The sequence below is a fragment of the Phoca vitulina genome, unplaced genomic scaffold (genome assembly GCF_004348235.1).
Source record: "Phoca vitulina isolate PV1807 unplaced genomic scaffold, GSC_HSeal_1.0 scaffold70, whole genome shotgun sequence".
Taxonomy (NCBI): domain Eukaryota; kingdom Metazoa; phylum Chordata; class Mammalia; order Carnivora; family Phocidae; genus Phoca; species Phoca vitulina.
In genome coordinates, this window is record NW_022589773.1 from 3,213,560 (window position 1) to 3,233,040 (window position 19,481).

A 19,481-nucleotide genomic window follows, 5' to 3' on the forward strand; every position below is an offset into this window, starting at 1 on the left:
GTGTTGATCTCGGGGCTGTGAGTTCTGGCCCTGCGTTGGGTCCAGGCTGGTCATGGAGCCTACTTAAAAAAAAAAAAAGAAAAGAGAAAGTGCTATCTGAGCTGGGCCCTCCTAAAAAAGAGAAGTATATGAAAAATTTACATTCTTGCAAAAATTCAAATATATTTTCATTTAATTGCAAGTATTAAGTATTAAAGCAATTGAGCAAAAATTTAAGCAAACTACCAGAAGGTGATAACAGAAATATAAACACAATTTTAACTGGTGAATATGCTTCTAAATTAAAACCAGTCATAAAAATCTCATTTTAATTTTGTAACATACTACCTAAAAGGAAATTATTCTAGCTTTTTCATTCAAAAATTTCCTAAAATATGAGAAATATCCATGCTACCTTTATTGAATAAATAAAATATGGTATCCTCAGCTTTGCAGATGCTCATGACAGCAAGACCAAATTCCCATCTTTCAGAAACAGAGACCTTTCTTAATTCCCACAAAAAATAAACTGCACTAACTGTAAGTCATCTCCACTTAAAAAGAAGTTATCTTCTAGTATTTCCAGTCTAAAGAATTCTTTCTGTCAAAACTACACCTCTTCCTATAAGGAAGAGGTCAGCAGGTAGAGCCAATCCGTATTAGTGGAAAGAGATCCCAGAAGTTTCTAAATCTTAGAACAACCCAAGATCATGCCACTAACAAACAAAAATATAAGAGGATATGTTAAAAATCTTTCTCATATCCTGACAATGATTTTTTCTAAAACAATTCAAGCAAGACATACATTTTATGAAATCATATTCTCATGGAATAAATACAGAATTTCTCAAAATATCATACGGATATATAAATGTATTTTCCTTTAAAAATTTATCTTAGATGAATTCCCCACCAACAATTTCTTTGTTCTAGAAAAATCACTCAATTTGTTTTGCAAACTAGGCTGGATGCTATGATTTCAACCAGTTTATACAGGACAGCCACATCATTTATAGCATTTCTATAACATTTGCTTCACTTACTTTCCATTGATGACACCATCTGGATTTAGCATAGGGACAATTTTAAAAATATAGGATTCTCGTAGGCTCTGGGCAGTAGGGTTATTACTCATGAGGTACTCCAATGTTCCCTTCATTACCCAACTTGCATTAGTTTCTCCAGGATGTACCCGAGCAGATAAGAAAACGTAAGGGCGGTTTCCTAAAGTACACATAAAATCTCAAATTAAAATGAACAGCTACTAAGAGTTTGTGGGATGTCTGACTTTGGGGATTTAGAAATATTTCTATTCAATTGTGAATTCTGATATAAATTCATAGCAACACTCCCTGTGTACCTACTATATACAAAAGTGGCACTAGGCCCTATAGAGAAAACAGATAAAACCCATATAGGCCATGTCCTAAAGAAGTTCATAGTATGAACATAACACATAAGACAATAAACAGTATTTGAGTCACTTATTTATTTCTCAATAATTAATCTGACATATAAAACTAGGTCTTTTATATAATAGTGCTTTTTATAAAGAACAAGTAGTTGGAGAAGCTTTATATATAAATTTATTTTTCATAAAGTCATGGGGGAAAATATCATTTTACCCCTGTTTTATAGTTGCTATGATAAGCAAAGATAAAATAAGGTATATCTGTTCAGAGATTTACAAAGAAAAATTTTTCACTATACATTTAGATATCTAGGTCTACAATATAACCACTCAGCACACCTGCTCCTATTTTCATGCATAGCAAGCTTTCTCTTTTCTGAAAATACTTTACCTTCTTATCAAAATTAGAGCAGGTTTTTAATTTTTTCTATTACAGCTGTACATCTGAGACAACTTTAAAAATATAAACGGCAGGGAAAACCAAGTAGCTATTCAGTGCTAGCATCAAAGCATTTGATAGGTTTCTGGTGGTTTTAATTATAAATAAAATTATTTTATTAGTTTAATAAATAAACTAATCTTAATAAAATTAGTTTATTGAAAATTTTTAATAAAATTAGTTTACTGTAAATTTTTAATTGTAAAATTTAAATTTTAAACATTTAAAATTTAAATTTTTAAAAGTTTAAAGAGTTCATGTACTACATGAACTCTTTAAACATTTTGTTGCATTATACTTTGGGTAGGACTTCTAAGGATAAGAACTACAGAATATTCATATTGAGAGAGACCTCAGAGATAATCTCACACAACTCCCCCGTTTTCGAAATGAGGAAAATAAGGCCCAGAAGTAGGCCGAGGACTAGGCAGTAATAGGACCAAGACTAGAACCCAAGATTTCTGATGCCTATTCCTAGTACTGTTGCTCTTACAAAATATATATGAAGCAAAGGAAAGTAAGAATAATTGGTATTTTGAGTGAAGAAGACAGACTTACTGAATTGACAGATATGTTCATAATAATTAGACTCTGGCATTGCTGTTATAGTCACCAAGGGACAGGTGTTTCCAGACAGGGTTTCACATAACACATCTTTTCGAAAATAGATTTGCTGAGGATTGTGTGCTGATTCCAATTTTTGAAGATGCATCTTGATAAAAATTTAAAAGCAAAGTATACAATCATTTAACAACTCCCTAGAATAAATAGGAATAAATGCATCCAGATCTCCACATAACGAAAAGTGAATCAGATTCCTAATTCCTTCTCTGAAACCCTCAGGGAGCCAGATGTAGTTTAAACATCAGTTCTTTGAGGCAGTTAAGAAAGGGGATAGATATGGTGCATATACCATTAATTCTGCAATACCCCAGTGGGGCCAGCAGCAGCAACCTGTAATAAGCACATTACTATTTCTGCAGCAAAACATATGAGGAGTCACTCAAAGTGGAATCAATATTCTAAATAAGCTCATATCAATTCAGGCCAGGCTTTGCTGCCAAATGGGCTATGAGAAAGCTTTTGGTTTTCAAAGCTTTCTGAATTTTCAAATTTAAGTGACTACAGACCTGCAGAATGAGATATGTAGCACAAATTTTTTTAACAACTTTTCCTGATTTCAAGATTAATACAGGTTCATTGTAAAATGTCTAGAAGACACAGAAAGTACAAAGAAAAAATTTAGAACACCCATAACTGCATCACCTAGATTACTACTAACAAATGCCAATGTAACCTGCTTTTATCACTTAATAATTTATACACACACATTCATAATAACAAACACTATATCCTATCACTCAACACATGAAATACGTGTTCTTTGAAAACACAAGTTTTAATGGTTTTAGTATATGGTTATACCACACATAATTGTTCAATCCCTTATTTTAAGATACTTAGTTGGTTTTCAAAGTTTTGCCTATGTTTGTTCACGTAATCACAATTTACTATGTGGCCACTATTTCTGTGCAGGAAACCGTACCCAGCACTGGGGATGTAACAGTGAATGAATAGACCCTACCTTTGGGAAAATACAGAGTGCTGTGAAAGCCTGTGATCAGGGGCAGGGAGCCTAGCTGAATCCGGTCAGTGAGAAAAGGTCTCCTGAAATAAGTCACATTCAAACTGACATCCAAAGGATGAGTGAGGAGGGTAGAGGGGAGTGCTGCAGGCAGAAGGAAGGTATATGAGAAGACCAGGATGAAAGCAAAGAAAGAGGAAGGGCATCTTAAAGAACCAACCCAAGATGCCCTGCAGCCAGCCCAGGAAGGGTGAGAAACAGAATTAACAGCGACTGAAGGGCCTCACAGGCCATTCTTTCACAAGATACAGCATATGTATGTATGGCTGGTAACTGAGATAGAAAAGTGACATGTGGATAACCTTAACAAAAAATAAACAGGCATATATTTTACTGTGAATTAATACCACAAATATTAACTTAGGATGAGGATAAACTTTAAAGAGTTAAAGTCCATTTAAAGATAAATATTAAGTATATAAATACTTTAAACAGTACATGGATATGGCAAAAATTATGAAAAATAGTAGAGAAATGACAATATGAACCATGGTAAGATCTCAGACTTCATTAAAATGGCAAGAGAAATCACTAAGGAGCTTTAAGAAGGAAATTTATGGGATCAGATCTTCCCATCAAGGAGCCCTGCTGATATCATGTGGGTGAAAGACTGATGAAGAGGAAAGGGGATAGAAGTGAATTCTAGAACACCAGTGAGAAGAGGTGGCAGAAGTCCAGAGGAGAGGCAGCGGTAATGCCTACAAAGGTCATGGTAGTGGCATTGGAAAAAAGGAGGGGAATTCAAAATGTATTAAAAAGGTAACGTCAGTAAAGAACAATAATACATAACCCTGTGAATAACAACACTGTATATTCTGATGCTATGTTATTTGGCACAGAAAGATAACTGGTAATACCTTTATTGTAAGTTGTAACCTTTATTAAAATAAAGTCAGCCACATTCAATGTTCTTAGCCTCGTTATCTCTTCAGTTCAGTAGAGTACGTTTTTCTCTCCTTTTCCCCTAATAATCTGGGAGCTTGTTTCTAAATCACAGTGTTCCAATTTCTTTCTGGGTAAACTGATCATACCTCTATGATCCTTGATCATTAGGACATTCTGAACTGAGAAAAAATCTACCACAGTAATTACTCGAATTCATTTTTCAGTTTTGTTTTACAATGCAAATACTCAAATATCTCAAAAGAACCCACACAAAACAATGCTTATATCCTAAATTCTAAAGAATCTGGACCTAGAACTCCACATCAATGAATTCCCTACACATTTTTCTATTGTTAGATTTTCTATGAGATTCAATGCCTCTCATTAAAACAAGTGGAACTCTCACCTAGTTAAAATGTGTAAATCATGGAGAACTATAGATTTCTACACGAAGATGGAGAGTAAAAATCTCTTCAAATTTCTTTGGTATTTCTACTAAATAAAAATAAAGACTACATTCCCATTTTACTCCTTTTAATGTTTTCAACAAGTATTGTATTATTTTCTAAAATATTCAGCAGGTTTTTTTCCTCATCTTATTAATATATTTCATTAAAACCATTTTTTTCCAATTCTCTGACACATGTACATAGCACAATAACAGCCATAATACAACTTAATGAGTTCTCACCTGTAAAGTTGAATATGTGTATGGATAGTGATAAGCAAAGTAGCAAACATCATCTTTATGTGGAAAATTGACAGTGAATGTAATTGTATAGTAGGATTTTCCCTTTTGCCCACCTGCAGCAACTGAACTTCTTGAGAAGTGATTTCTGCAATAGAAAAGCACAAAACATGTTTATTTCTTCCACACGAAAGTTCTGATTTTCCTTACCACTTTTTACACAGAACTTCGGGGCGGGGGAACCCCACACAGTTTATAAAAAGTTTAGCTTAAATATTTTATAAAAATTAGACTTGGTACTAATGCAACAGTTAATTGCTATCGGCCAACATTAGTTTTCATCTCTGGATTTACTTTTAAATGGAGTTGAGACTCTACACACCAAAAAAAGTTTAGAACCTAATTCCTTGTTAGCCACACACATTACTGGAACTCAGCAATTACCATCAATAACTGCTACCACCGCTAGACGAAAGGCTAATGGCTGCCTTTCAAGTGGACAGATCAGAGGACAATAACTAAATTCACTATCAATCTTAAGATTACAAAAAAAGAAATAACCAGACGTGATGTGTTTCCTGATATGATGCAAGAGGAATTCACTGCACCATCTATGAAGTATTCTTGCCAAAAATCAAACCTGAAGTTGATCAAGCTTCTAGATCTAACTACTACTTTATAGGAAATCAGTGAGATAGAAGAATTAATTATCACCACAGGGATGCAACCAGCAAAACCCAAAATGTGGAAAATCTTGCATGACAGATGACCCAGTTTCTTCAACAAATAAAGGAGAAATAATAGGAAAAAAAAAAAAAGGGAAACCTCCATATTAAAGGAGACTTAAGGGACATAGCAACAAAAATCAAATGCAATGTGTGCTCTTGGTTGGTCGGGTTAAAACAATCCAACTATAAAACAACACTTATGAGGGGCGCCTGGGTGGCTCAGTCTGATAAGCATCTGCCTCGGCTCAGGTCATGATCTCGGGGTCCTGGGATCGAGCCCCATGTCAGGCTCCCCGCTGAGCAGGAAGGTGGCTTCTCCCTCTCCCTCTGCCTTTCCCCCCTGCTCGTGCTCTCTCTCTCTCATGCTCTCCGTATCTCTCTCTAAAATAAATAAATAAAATCTTAAGAAAAAAAACACTTATGAGACAGCTGGGGAAGTATGAACAATGACTGGATATTTTATCATATTAAGGAATTTTCTTAGGTGTGATAATAGCATTATGGTCAGACTGTCTTTAAAAAGCTCTAAAAGACAAAGATCTCTGAAGTATTTATCGATAAATATGATATCTGGAAATGCTTTTAAAAATTCAGTGTAGAGGTAGGAGTGAAAGTATTCCTAAAACAAGCTAAACATGTGTTGATAATTGTTGAAACTGGGTGACGAACAGACATGGTCTCATTATCCTATTACCTGCTTTTGTAAATGTTTGAAGATTTCCGTATTAAAACGTTTTTAAAACTACACATTACTTTCCAGACTTTAAATATCACTGACATTTGATGGCCTAACAGTGCTTTGTCTATCAACCTAATTTCTAAAATTTCAAATCATCTTATATTATTTAAGTCATGAACTGAAGAAAATCCATGACCAACAGTTTATTTACTTGCATGCACATACACATGCATGGTATTTTCAAACTGGTATTATCTTCATTAACGTAGCCACCATATCTTGAATACTCAATGACAAGGTGCTATGGGTTGAGGAAAACACAAAATAAGTTCCAGAACTTCTGGCCAACTCTTTTCCCCCCTAAGTTTAACATCTAATTGGAGAGGTATTGATAATACCACATTATAGCTATATGGTAGTCTGTAAGTTATATTCTCTCATAGACTGGTGGAAGTAGTTTTAGTCTCATTGTGCAGATGAGACAAAGAAGCATCGGAAGACTTGGCTGACATGAAAAGTTAAGACAGATGCAAAGACAGTAGATTTTAATCCTATCTGGATTTCCAGCTTCAGGAAAGCAACTAGCCTAGTGCTTGTTACACAGAAAATAGTTAATAAACGTCTGTCGAATTGACCTGAATTCCAGTTCCGGGTCTGGAAGTAGCCAAAAGAAGAAATAAAAACGAAACTAAACAAATGAAAATCCTTGCCATCACCCCCTACACAAAACAGAACCACCACCTGTCATGTTACGACCATTCACTTTACAATGTGAAAAAGAAAAGCATTCATTGATTGACAATTTCTATTCCAACTTTATGAGAAAGAGATAAATAAGAGTATTTTTATGTTAGCCTACCACTAAAAGAAATACGAAATGTATTCAGGCACAGATGAACTGCATACCATCTTACACTTCTATTCCTCACTTACTACTTATTTTGCTATTCCAAGTAGGGGGAAACCCTGCTGAGATGAATTCTAGGAAACACCGACTCTCTCTAGAAAGTAGTAGCACTTAAGAGCTAGGTTTTTCCAAAGCCATGTCTTAAACCAATAAAAAGTTTAATTTCAGAAGGCTTCTGATTAAAAAAGGAACATTAGAGCTAGTTAAACACAATATAAAAACCCAAAATCCACTGAACAAAAATGTCAGAATTAAGATTAATAACAGAGAAAAGACAGGGATGTCAAATGCATTCGGTGGAGGAAGTTATCTAGACACATATTACATGCAGAAACAGTAAAAACAGGAAGCAAGGTATATTATAATCCCAGATTACTTAGATGTGAGGCTGAAGAATAATCCAATCATTCCAAAGAAGCAATAAATGATTTCAAGCACTTATTTCTGACTTGATAAGTAGATGGCCTATTTGAGGTCAAGTTGAACTTTACAGGCTGCTATAATATAACTTTGGAATACATCTCCACGTAAAACAGCCTGGAAATACAAATCAAGTAAATATTTGCATGCAAAAGAGAAAAGATGAGAATTGCACTTAATATCATCAGAACAAAAAGGCACTGCTAATTATTTCCTAGAATTCCTAATTTCAGTTTTATTTAATGAAGTTTCCAGAGCCTTAAAGCTAAAAAAGTTGAGGACACATAGCTAGCTAAGTGGTGAAGATAAGATTTGGACGAAGTCTGTCTGTCTGTCTTTAAGACACATTTTATTTCCACTAAATATACCACCTCAATAAATCTCAAATTTTAAAGGACTCTGCTAGAGGTAAGAGTAAAGCATATCACCACAGTTCAAATAATGCAATAATGACTCTACTTTCTAATCTTCAAATTGAAACAGAATGAAGTTAAGATCCCATTCTCTCAGCTGATGTCCTATTATTCTTAGAATACTTACTTATAGTAACAAATGTCGGTTCCCACACGAATCCACCATGGTCTGGCGTTTAATGCTTCCTGAACCGAATACATGAGTGGTTGCATACCTTTGACAGAGAGATAGGAAAAATAGGAAAAAAAAAATCGTTTCAGAGTTTCTGAGTTACAAATTAGTCATGCCATTATAGAAAGCACCAAATGTTCAGGAAAGCTAAAAGAAAATACATTTCAGTTTTTAGTATGTATAAAAAAAATATGAGATATTTCTTTAAAATCTCCTCTAAGTCAATCAATGATACGTTTTTAATCCCAGTTTACCTAAAATGGGATTACAACTTTAATGAGTGAAAAGCTATTAAACTTTATTAACTGATCTCTATATGAGATCAAATAAAAATAATAAGTAAAATGTACTCCTTGGAACAAGTGAGAGTCAAAAAATATATAAAGAAATAGTATATAATCACGCTTCTAACTCTCCAGGGATTCCCATCTACACTGAGGTTAAGAAGGAAAATGTCGCGAAAATGTCAAGATTGTTTTCTTCTTCAAACTTCTCCATACAAATATGTGCTTATAGTGGGGAGGAGGTGGAGAGACTATTGACAAAAATAGGATTAAATATAAAGCGCATTTTGTTAGGTAGTTTCAGAAATATACTCTACAAATGAACTTTAATATTATCTTATCCAATTTCATAAAATAGTACACTCGGCTTCTAACTAGAATTAATGAAATTCCTATGCTAATTTTAGAAATGTTGACAATTTTTATTAAGATCTAGTTTGACTTTCCTAAAGATAGAATCATTTTCTTCATTTTCTTGCTACAGAACCATTTTGTTAAATTTACCTCTGAGTATTTTTATTAGTCTTGAGTAGTCTCTTGGGTTTTCTACGTATGAAAATCATATAATTTGTAATTCAAAGTATTTTACCTTCTCTTTCAGTGTTTGTATCAGTTATTTCATTTTCTACTTTTATTGTATTAGAGAAATCAAACAACCTCAAAAGTGATTCCGAATACAGTGGTAAGAAGACCAACAAACTGTCTTGTTTTATATTTTAATCAAAATGTTTTGCCATTCAATGCAACATTTGCCAACTTATTTGCATATCAACTGTATCTTTTTTAATAAAAAGAGCTAATGCTGAATAATTTCTATGTGCCAGACACGGCTCTTAGCATTTTTACACATGTTAATTCATTAAATCCTCACAACAACCCTCTGTGGCAGGTGCTATGATTACTCCCATAACTAGAGTAGTTTCTTTCATAATTCTTATTGCACTTAAGTATTTTAATTATTTTATCAGATGCCTCTTCAGCATTCACTAATAGAATCACATGGCTTTTCTCCTTCAATCTGTTGATGCAGTAAATTATGTTGATAGGTTTCCTCGTGTGAACTATCCTTGCATTCCAAGAAAATGCTATTCTTTCACTAGTATATAATTATATTAGCTAAAATCTCATTTAGAGTTTCTGCATCTAAAAATTGGCCCTTTTTAAAAAAATTACCTTTACAAAGTTTTGGTATAAGATTACACTAGCTTCAGAAAAATATACTGAGAAGCTATCCATTATTTATTGGAATAAATAAAAGTATAGCCTATTTCTTAAAAGATAAATATAATTCAGCTGAAATGCCATCTAAATAAGGTGACTAATAAATACATTTTTTTAAAGATTTTATTTATTTATTTGAGAGAGAGAGAGAGCAAGAGCATGAGCACTGGGGGGAGGAGCAGAGGGAGAGAGAGAAGCAGACTCCCCGCTGAGCAGGGAGCCAGATGCAGGGCCTGATCCCAGGAACCTGAGATCATGACATGAGCCGAAGACAGACACTTAGCCGACTGAGCCACCCAGGTGCCCCAAATACATTTTTATTTTCCTTTTCAAAAGTTACAGTCTGGTGACTAACATAACATAATAAAATTAAAAAAAAAAAAGTTATAGTCTGTTCAGAATCTCTACTTTTTATTAATCAATTCTGGCATGTTTTGTTTTATTTCTATCATTATTTTCAGCATTTTTAAAAATTCATTCTCTTCCTTTTGGTTTTTTATTTTAAATAATGCAAGTTATTAAAGGCTTTCAATTTCCCTCCAGCTACCAGTTCAGTTATGTCCCATAAGTCTATAAAGTGTCCTCTTCTGAAGTACTTCCTACATCAGAGCTATTCAGGTGAACTCCACCAGAATGGAGATGTTCTGTATCTAGTCTCCAAGGTGGCAGCAACCTGTGGCTATTAAGAACAGGAGGTGGGCCCAGTGCCACTAAAAGAACAGAATTTTTAACTTTAAGTTAACTTAAACTTAAATAGCCACACAACCGTGCCACACACAGCAAGCTTCCAGTGATCTGAAACACCAATTTAAAATTTTCAGATTTTTTTTTTTTTAGGAAGAACTTTATATTTCCAAGTACCCAGTTTTTGTGTCCAGTTGATTTCCACTAATACTCTGAATTACAATGAAATCTGTAAAATCTGAGTTTTTTTTTAAATCACCAATAAGTTGTGCTTGTAACAAAATATACTAACAGTTTTAAATGTTTCATGCACATAAGGAAGACACCTTCTTGCACTCCCTCTATAAAGCTGAATGTAAAATGTGAAAAACAACAGTACTTCTATTCTGATTCTGTAAGTATAGTTCACTGCACGCCAACCCCCCCAAAATAAAGTATTTCCAGGGTGAAGTTCAAATGGATTCTTTCACACACTTCATCAAATACTCCAACTCAGGTGACATTTTGTTTCATTCACATTTGTAGCGTGACTTTTTTACAGTTCTTCTGATTTATCCTTCCGTGGGAGAAGATACTTAGGACTTCTGCCCCATGTCCCTAACATTTCTCAGTTTCATAATCATATTATATCATACCATTTCTTGGGACCATTTCAAATTTTTTTAAGGCGTAATTTCAGGATCCCACTAACTTCCAATTCTAATTTGGATGAGTTGCTTTCTAGAAATGCTCCTCAGCTTTCATCTTGTTCACACTGGAATCCCAGATTAGTTCCACCATTTCTTCCATCTCAGACCTTACATCTCACTCTCAGTCAGCTGGAACACATCTTCAAATATATTCTCAAAATAGAATCCTAATGAATCCAAAAATCAAGCTTGTTGACTATATTATTCACATTTTCTGTATCGTTTAGGTTTTCTCTTCTTAGTATGTTAAATTATGAAAGTGGTATTTTAAATTCTTACAATAGCTGTCTTCTAATTAAGTTGTATTTCTTGGAGCTTTTGTTTGATCTATATGGATGCTCTGTGGTTATGGTTGCTGTTGTATTATATAAAGGTCTGTGTTCTACACAGCAAAGGAAACCATCGACAAAATGAAAAGGCAACCTACCAATTGGGAAAACATATTTGCAAATCATGTATTTGATAAGGGGTTAATATCTAAAATATCTAAAGAACTCATACAACTCAATAGAAAAAAACAATCTGATTAAAAAATGGGCAGCCATAAAAAAGAAGGAAATCTTGCCATCTGCAACAACATGAATGGACCTTGAGGGCATTATGCTGAGTGAAATAAGTCAGACAGAGAAAGAAAAATACCATATGATCTCATGTGTAGAACCTTAAAAAAAAAAAAAAATCTCATAGAATAGAATGGTAAATCAGGAAGGGAGTAGAAACAGAGGTGGGCAAAATGGATGAAAGTGGTCAAAAGACACAAACTGCGAGTTATAAAATAAGTAAGGCTGGGGAATGTAATATACAGCATGATGACTATAGTTAATATATAATACTATTATTACACATCTGAAAGTTGCTAAGACAGTAGATCTTCAAAGTTCTCATCACAAGAAAAAAACTTTAACTGTGTGGCAACAGATGTTAACTAGACTTCTTGAGGGGATCATTTCAAAATATATATAAATATTGAAGCATAATGTTATACATTGAAACTAATATAAGGTTTTACGTCAATTTTACCTCAATTTAAAAAATGTTTGTGATTGGGGCGCCTGGGTGGCTCAGTCAGTTAAGCTTCTGCCTTTGGCTCAGGTCATGACCCCAGGGTCCTGGGATCCAGTCCCACATCGGGCTCCCTGCTCAATGGGGAGCCTGCTTCTCCCTCTGCCCTTTCCCCCACTCCTGCAAGTGCTCTCTCTCTCTCTCTCTCAAATAAATAAATAAAATCTTTTAAAAAAATGTTTGTGATTACTATACATCTTCAAGAACTGCAACTACTAAATACACAGCTTTTAAACCTGAATTTTTCTTTGTCTGGATGGGAATGTAACTTGGCGCTGCCACTATGGACAACATGCATGGAGGGTCTTGAAAAAATTAAGAATGGAAATACCATATGATCCAGCAGTTCCACTTCTGGCAATAATATAAACATTTTGCCGTATTTTATTTGCATTTGGCTAGTTTATCTCTGCCTAATCACTCATTTTCAACTTTTCTTTGTCATTTAATTCACACTGCCCTCCCTCCTATTGTATAACTTTTTTTTTTTTTTTAAAGATTCTGTTTATTTGTCAGAGAGAGAGCACAAGCAGGGGAAGCTGCAGGCAGAGGGAGAAGTGGGCTCCCTGCTGAGCAAGGAGCGGACAGCAGGACTCAATCCCAGGACCCTGGGATGACCTGAGCCAAAAGCAGATGCTTAACCGACTGAGCCACCCAGGCGTCCCCTGTATAACTTTCAATATTTGATTTCTGAGGACATTTCAGCTCATAGTTAGTGATGATAGATAGACATTTCATCTCATTTTCTTTCTACTATTTGATGTTTTCTTCTTCTTCTTTACCTTCTTACTATTACTGGCCTGACTGCATTTCTCCATATTTTCTTTTTCCTTTTTCATTATTTGGAAGCTTTCTATTGTGTTTATCAATCCCACTTCCCATCCTCATAGTTATGATTAACTGATATTTCTCTGATACTATATCAATAACTAAGCAATCCCACCAAGATAAGTTAACTTTCGCTTCTCCCATGTCACCCCCCTTAGAACATTTTTACTTTTAACACATTTTATAAATTCCAAGTGTTCTACCTTGAGATGTTTTCCTCATTTACTTTTCTCACAGAGGGTTCAGGGGTAACATATTTTCTAAATTCTACATACACAAAGATATAGTTTGTTGGCAGTTACAAACAAATGCCAGATTTCGCAAAAGACATTTGGCTGTCCTCTAGCTTCCAGTGCGCCACAGATGAGAAGTCCAACACCAATCTAATTTTTTCACATGCAGAACAACACAGTGATTAAGAGCATACAATTTGCAACCAGACTACCTGGGTCTGAATTCCAACTGCATCACCAACCAGATGCATGATCCTGGGCAGATTACTAAACTACTGATGCCCCCTTTTTCTCTTCTGTAAAATGGATTCTGTTTAATGGATGAAGAGTATCACATGTGTTAGCACTTAGAACAAGGCCTGGCACATGGTAAATATTCAATAAATGTTAGCTGCTCTTATTATTATCATTATTTAAGTAACCAGTTCTTTTAAAGTAGAAGTATGTTAAAATTCTCTCTTTATACCCGAAATTTAAGTATTTCACTGGTACATATAAAGGATTCCTATCTTCTTTATTCCTTTCTAGGATTCATAGAGGCATTTCAATCTGAAACTTCAAACTCCTCCAGACAAATAAAATGCATAATAATAGCTAACTATAAGTAAGGTTCCAGCTGAAGTCTGGGCACATTAGATTTATCTTAAGTGTTCTAATTTTATAAAAGACAAGGTATTCTTATAGTACTTTTTAAATGATAGTTAATTCTAGTCACAGTGGAAGGAGTGATACTTGAAAATTCTGACTATAATAAAAACCATTTGAACCAAAGAGGCAGCCCTAGTAAGAATCAATCAAATGAGGTAACTCAGACTGAATAAACAATCTATTCAACCTGACATTTTGGCTATAATTGTTGTCATCAGTCACAGCATAAACCTTTACATGCATAAAAAAATATGCTAAGAACAGTCAATCTTATCACTTGAATACAGACAATCAAAATATTAAATTGCCACAATGAAGCCAACATCCAATGGCATTGGCTTCTAATAATAGCTAAGTAAAGGCCAAAGTTGTATGGAGTAGATGCTCAATAACAGTACAGATACAAAAAAAGACAAGATGTTTTAGGCCCTAATCATCAAATGTACTAAGAATCACAGATTCATGAAATTTTCAAGTTGAAGCTATTACCCTCATTTAACAGAGAAGGGGGACAAGTAAAGTTTAAAATGGAGCTCGAATAACCTAAAGGCACCTATCACAACCTGCATATATTATGGACTCAGTGACTCTACAGAGAAAAAACACATGCTTCTAATATGACTAGTATTACAGCAGAGATTTATACTAAAAATAGGAAGATCATATTGTTGGTCTGGAGGATAACGGTAGCCACTTGAATCTGAATCTGGATCTCTACACACATCGTCACCACCAAAAAGTAAATAAATAAATTCAGCAAGTAGCACCAATAAAACCACACATACCCCAGGTTTTCAGCATTACTAGAAGACAGAATATACCAAATTTTTTAGTTAAATTACCTATAAGTATAAAAATGGGCAAAGACGCACTAGGCAAATAGAAACAAAATAGGGGTCGAAATACTGAGATCAAAGTAGATTACAGGCCAAAAAATATTAAATGAGACAAAGAAAGAACTTTATAAAGTGACCATTCACAGAGAAGTATAATAATACCCAGTACCTATGCACCAGGGTAAGACCAACCTCCTACAAAAAGCAGAAATTATAGGAGATACAGAAGACAGAAGGCATACCATTGATAGCAGATGGACACATCACTCTCAGTACATGACAGACCAAATGAACAAAAATGAAGAATAAAGAACATAATCAATAAGGCAAATCTTACATACAAATGTTGAACACAATAGCCTGATAATACAGAATATATATAATATACCTTTCTAAGAGCATGTGAAATAGTCACAAAAACTGATCATAAAGTAGATGAAAAGGAAATGTCAGAAGTTCCATAAAAGAGAAACACTACAAACAAAACTGTCTGCTTGCCACATAATAAAACTAGAAATTAAAAACAAAATGAACACAAACAAACAGGGAGCCACACTTGCAAGGGGGGTGGGAAGAAAGGCTGACTTGGGTGTCAGACCCTGAATGAGGTGAGGAGGTCACCTGCCCAAAAAGGCATCAGAAGGATTTTAACATACACTGGAACTGATCACTAAGTAAATATATTAAGGATAATGGAAGCCCAGATTCTCCATGTTGGAGGACACTGTAAATATAGGGAAAAAACCAGAATAGAGTCTGTGGACTTAAAGGTATCAATGTGACCTCATGGAGATTGTGTGGGGATGTGTGTATATGTGCACATAACATATACACACACACAAACATAAATATATACATACATATGGAGAAACTACTACAAATGAAAATTTCTATATAAATATTTGTACATACAAACATACAGTCCTCAGCTCTGTCCACTGAGGAGTCCAATAACAATGCGCATACTGTGCACACAGACCTTGGTTTTTAAATACTGTTCACCACTAAAACAAACCAGGGCTATTCCAAGAAATGATTGATACCAGGTTGAGGCAGGGAAAGGCAAGGTGAGCTTTGCGCACTGTGTGCCAAACACCCAGGAGGCCCACACAGTATGACAGGGATGTAGCAAAAGGACACAGAAGCCAGTATGAAAGGGATCCCACTGGCCAAATCTTGGGCAATTTGAGCATCAAAATAAATAATGACAGAAATAAATTATAACCCACCAGTAAAACAGGAAACCAATTCTGGACTGATATTCACATATTAAGAGTTTGATGAGGAAAAAGATATTTACATAGTTTCAAAGTACTTCCACCTAAAATACTTATTAATTACAAAAAGAAAAAGGGTAACTTTACAATGGAAAAGCCTGACAGACTCAAACTTAATCATGTGATAAAATGATTATTATCAGTAATGGGACAAACAAAATGCTGTATTCACCAGGGTACAACATCACTTCTGTAATATTCCTGCCAAAGACACACCTAATTTGAACTGAGTCATGAGGAACATGAGACAACAACTCCAAACTAAGAACCACTCTACAGAGTAAGAGTCCTATAATTGTCAAAAATGTCAGGTCATGAATGTTAAAATCTGCAAAACTGTTCCTGACTAAAAGAGTTTTAGACACTTGACAACTAAATACACATGGTTTGAGCTGAATCCTCTTGCACATTATTGAGAAAACAGATGAAACTCAAATGAGGGGCCTATGGATTAGAGAGGATTCACGTATCAGTTATAATTTCCTGATGTTGGTGGTTATATGTTATTAGTTTTTAAAATCAGTACTTTTTAATGAAAACAACTTGACCAAAAATCTGTCACAGAATTTTCAGACCCATTAAAACAGAAGTTTAATGAGAAAAAAAAAAAAATGCCACTGTTTGTAGAAAATATTCTAAAAGTATTCTAGGGTAATGAGACATCATTTCAAATCCTCAATATCTGCATTAAGGGTGCAACTTTTATAAATTTGAAATTATTTCAAAACATTTATAAAAAGTTGATCATAAATTGAACTAGAATTTTTTTTTTAAGATTTGTTTATTTTAGAAAGAGAGAAGAGTGCATGAGTGGGGGGAGGAGCAGAAGGAAAGGGAGAGAGAGAATCCTCAAGTAGACTCCCCGCTGAGCATGGAGCCTGATGCAGGGCTCAATCCCAGGACCCTGAGATCATGACCTGAGCCAAAATCAAGAGCTGGCTGCTCAACTGACTGAGTGACCCAGGCGCCCCGAACTAGAATCTTCTTGACATATTATTTTGTGCATGTTCGTTTTACATTCCTAATGGGATCTTCTTCATAGTTCATTCATCCATTGCCTCATTCATTTAACAAATCATCCGTTAAATGCCATACTGTAAGTACAGCGGTGAGCAACAGTGACACTGTCCCTGATTATTGTGGAAATTATAAACAAGTGGGGGGGGGGGAGGGATTAATCAGCCACACACATAAACAACATAAAACTGTTATGAGCACCCCAAAGGAAAAAATTACAAGGAACATTTATCAAGGGTACTAATCCAACCTGAGGAGTCAGGAAGGCTTCCTTAGTCAAGAGACAGCTCAGCTAAACTTCCAAGTATGGAATTAAGTAACATGGGGTAGGTGGGAATGCTACAGACTAGACTCCAAAATTCTATTCTGTTGCCTGGTTCCACACATGTTCAATTTATTTAAGAAAGTGGTTTAAAATCCTCATGTATCTGGGAGACACGGCTGGGGGGAAGGAGGGAGGGAAAGGAAGGGTAGTGGGGAAGAGCTAAAGACATGGAGTGCAAAAGCACCAGGGAAGGAGCTAGAAATGAAAGCTCCAAGTTACTAAAATGCAAGACTGCCATCTAGTGGTAATTTGAACAAACCCCTTTCAAGTAATGGGAGAAACCGATTACAACAGATAACAGCATCATTACACAGTGACAGAAATTCTCAAATAAAATTCACCAATAAGATCATTCACCTGTGAGAAAACTAAGTATTTAATACAATCTCCTAAAAAATTCCCAAGAAAAGGGCAATTTGAGAAAAAGCAATAGTAATTCTGCCCCTCTTGGGGGCATTGCCAAAGAATAAGACATCTTTGGATATATTTGCTAGAACCCAACACTTAAATACTCCCGCAACCAGAACATCCCAATCAAAAAAAGAAAAACAATTAATTAAAACTAATTAATATTATTTCCTGATTTCAATCATGTATGGCAATTAAACAAATTCTTCTGGCTGAACAAGTTTCCACTGCAAATATTTTTTATCATCAGTACCATTCCTGAAGTGAAGTCAAAATGAATCTAATGACAATAACATTAATTACATAGCTGGTTGCAATTTCGTAAAATTTTGAATTCCAGTTTACTAAGTCCCTTTCTTCTTCTATTGAGGTTAAGACAAACCAAGATTTCATTTATGTTGTACTAACAACAAAACTAATGACAGAGGTTCACTTAAAAAACTACATCTACCTAAAAGCTCATTTCACAGCTATAACCAACTTCCTAGTTAAATACTTACAAATACATGGAAATAAAAAGAACTCAGACCACTTCTTGTCAGAATTTGGGAGGAATCTCTAGTAAACTTAAGGCAGATGGAGCAGGACTGAGAAAAATCCAATGCAATATGCTTCATGCTCTATTCTTTTTATATACATATTTTGGATTTCCACAGCTAAAAAAAGTGTTGTACTACACCTTGAAGTCCCCTAAAGAATAACAGATAAAACAATAAAGCAAAAAAATAGGAAGCATTAAAAAAACCAAACATGTCTATTAAAAAAGAATTTTAAATAAGTTAAAATCATGTTAAAGACAAGGGTCAAACAACAAAACCAACCTCTATTTATAAGAAACAACAGGCAAAGATATATCAAGCAAATTCAAACCAAAACAATAATAAAAACAGAATTCAAGGCTAACAATACTGAAGTATGGCTATTATTTTATCCATTAAATGGTATATACAAAAGGAATATGGAAAAGTTATAAACTATGTGCCAAATAATACTGCTTAAGGAGAAAAAAACATGTTTTTGTAAATGAGGAATTGACAGAAACACAATAGAGCTGAAAGACAATTTTTTTAAGTCTTAGGCAGAAAGAATATAAAAAATACATAAGGACACAGAAAACTGAAAAATGGAATTATAACACTAAACTAAAAATGTATATTAAGTTGTTGCCAGCAGAGAATATATATTATTTTCCAAGTGCCCATGAAATAAAAAACTGACCAGATATTAAGCCATAAAAAGTTATTCCAAATCATAAATTTTATATGCATATGAACAAAATGCACTAAAACTTGAAAGTAATTAGAAAAATTTTAATCAAAATAATCTAACCAACTAGGAATATAAAAAATGTTTTCCTAATAATTCTTGAATCAAAAAGGATACCAACACTACATATAATTAGAGGCAATCTACAAAATAACAAGGAGTCTTAATATTAAAATCTAGAAGGGAAGGGTATACAGAAATAAGTAATAATCAAGAGCAAATGCTTGGTCATCAAACAAAAATAAATTTAGGTGGGGGCGCCTGAGTGGCTCAGTCGTTAAGCATCTGCCTTCGGCTCAGGTCATGATCCCAGTGTCCTGGGATCGAGCCCCGCATC

The 19,481-nt window shown here is 34.5% G+C and overlaps 1 protein-coding gene across 2 annotated transcripts in view; it reads right to left on the reverse strand.

The window, feature by feature from the left end:
* The window catches only part of AGTPBP1 (ATP/GTP binding protein 1), a 169,482-nt gene that overhangs the window by 26,292 nt on the left and 123,709 nt on the right, over positions 1-19,481 (reverse strand). For both annotated transcript variants that reach the window (XM_032392979.1, XM_032392980.1), the window contains exons 18-21: positions 8,322-8,409; positions 5,051-5,195; positions 2,388-2,541; positions 1,023-1,203 (exon numbers count right to left, since the gene is read on the reverse strand). In XM_032392979.1, coding sequence (XP_032248870.1) covers positions 1,023-1,203; positions 2,388-2,541; positions 5,051-5,195; positions 8,322-8,409 — 568 coding nt within the window. The remainder of the gene's footprint in view (positions 1-1,022; positions 1,204-2,387; positions 2,542-5,050; positions 5,196-8,321; positions 8,410-19,481) is intronic.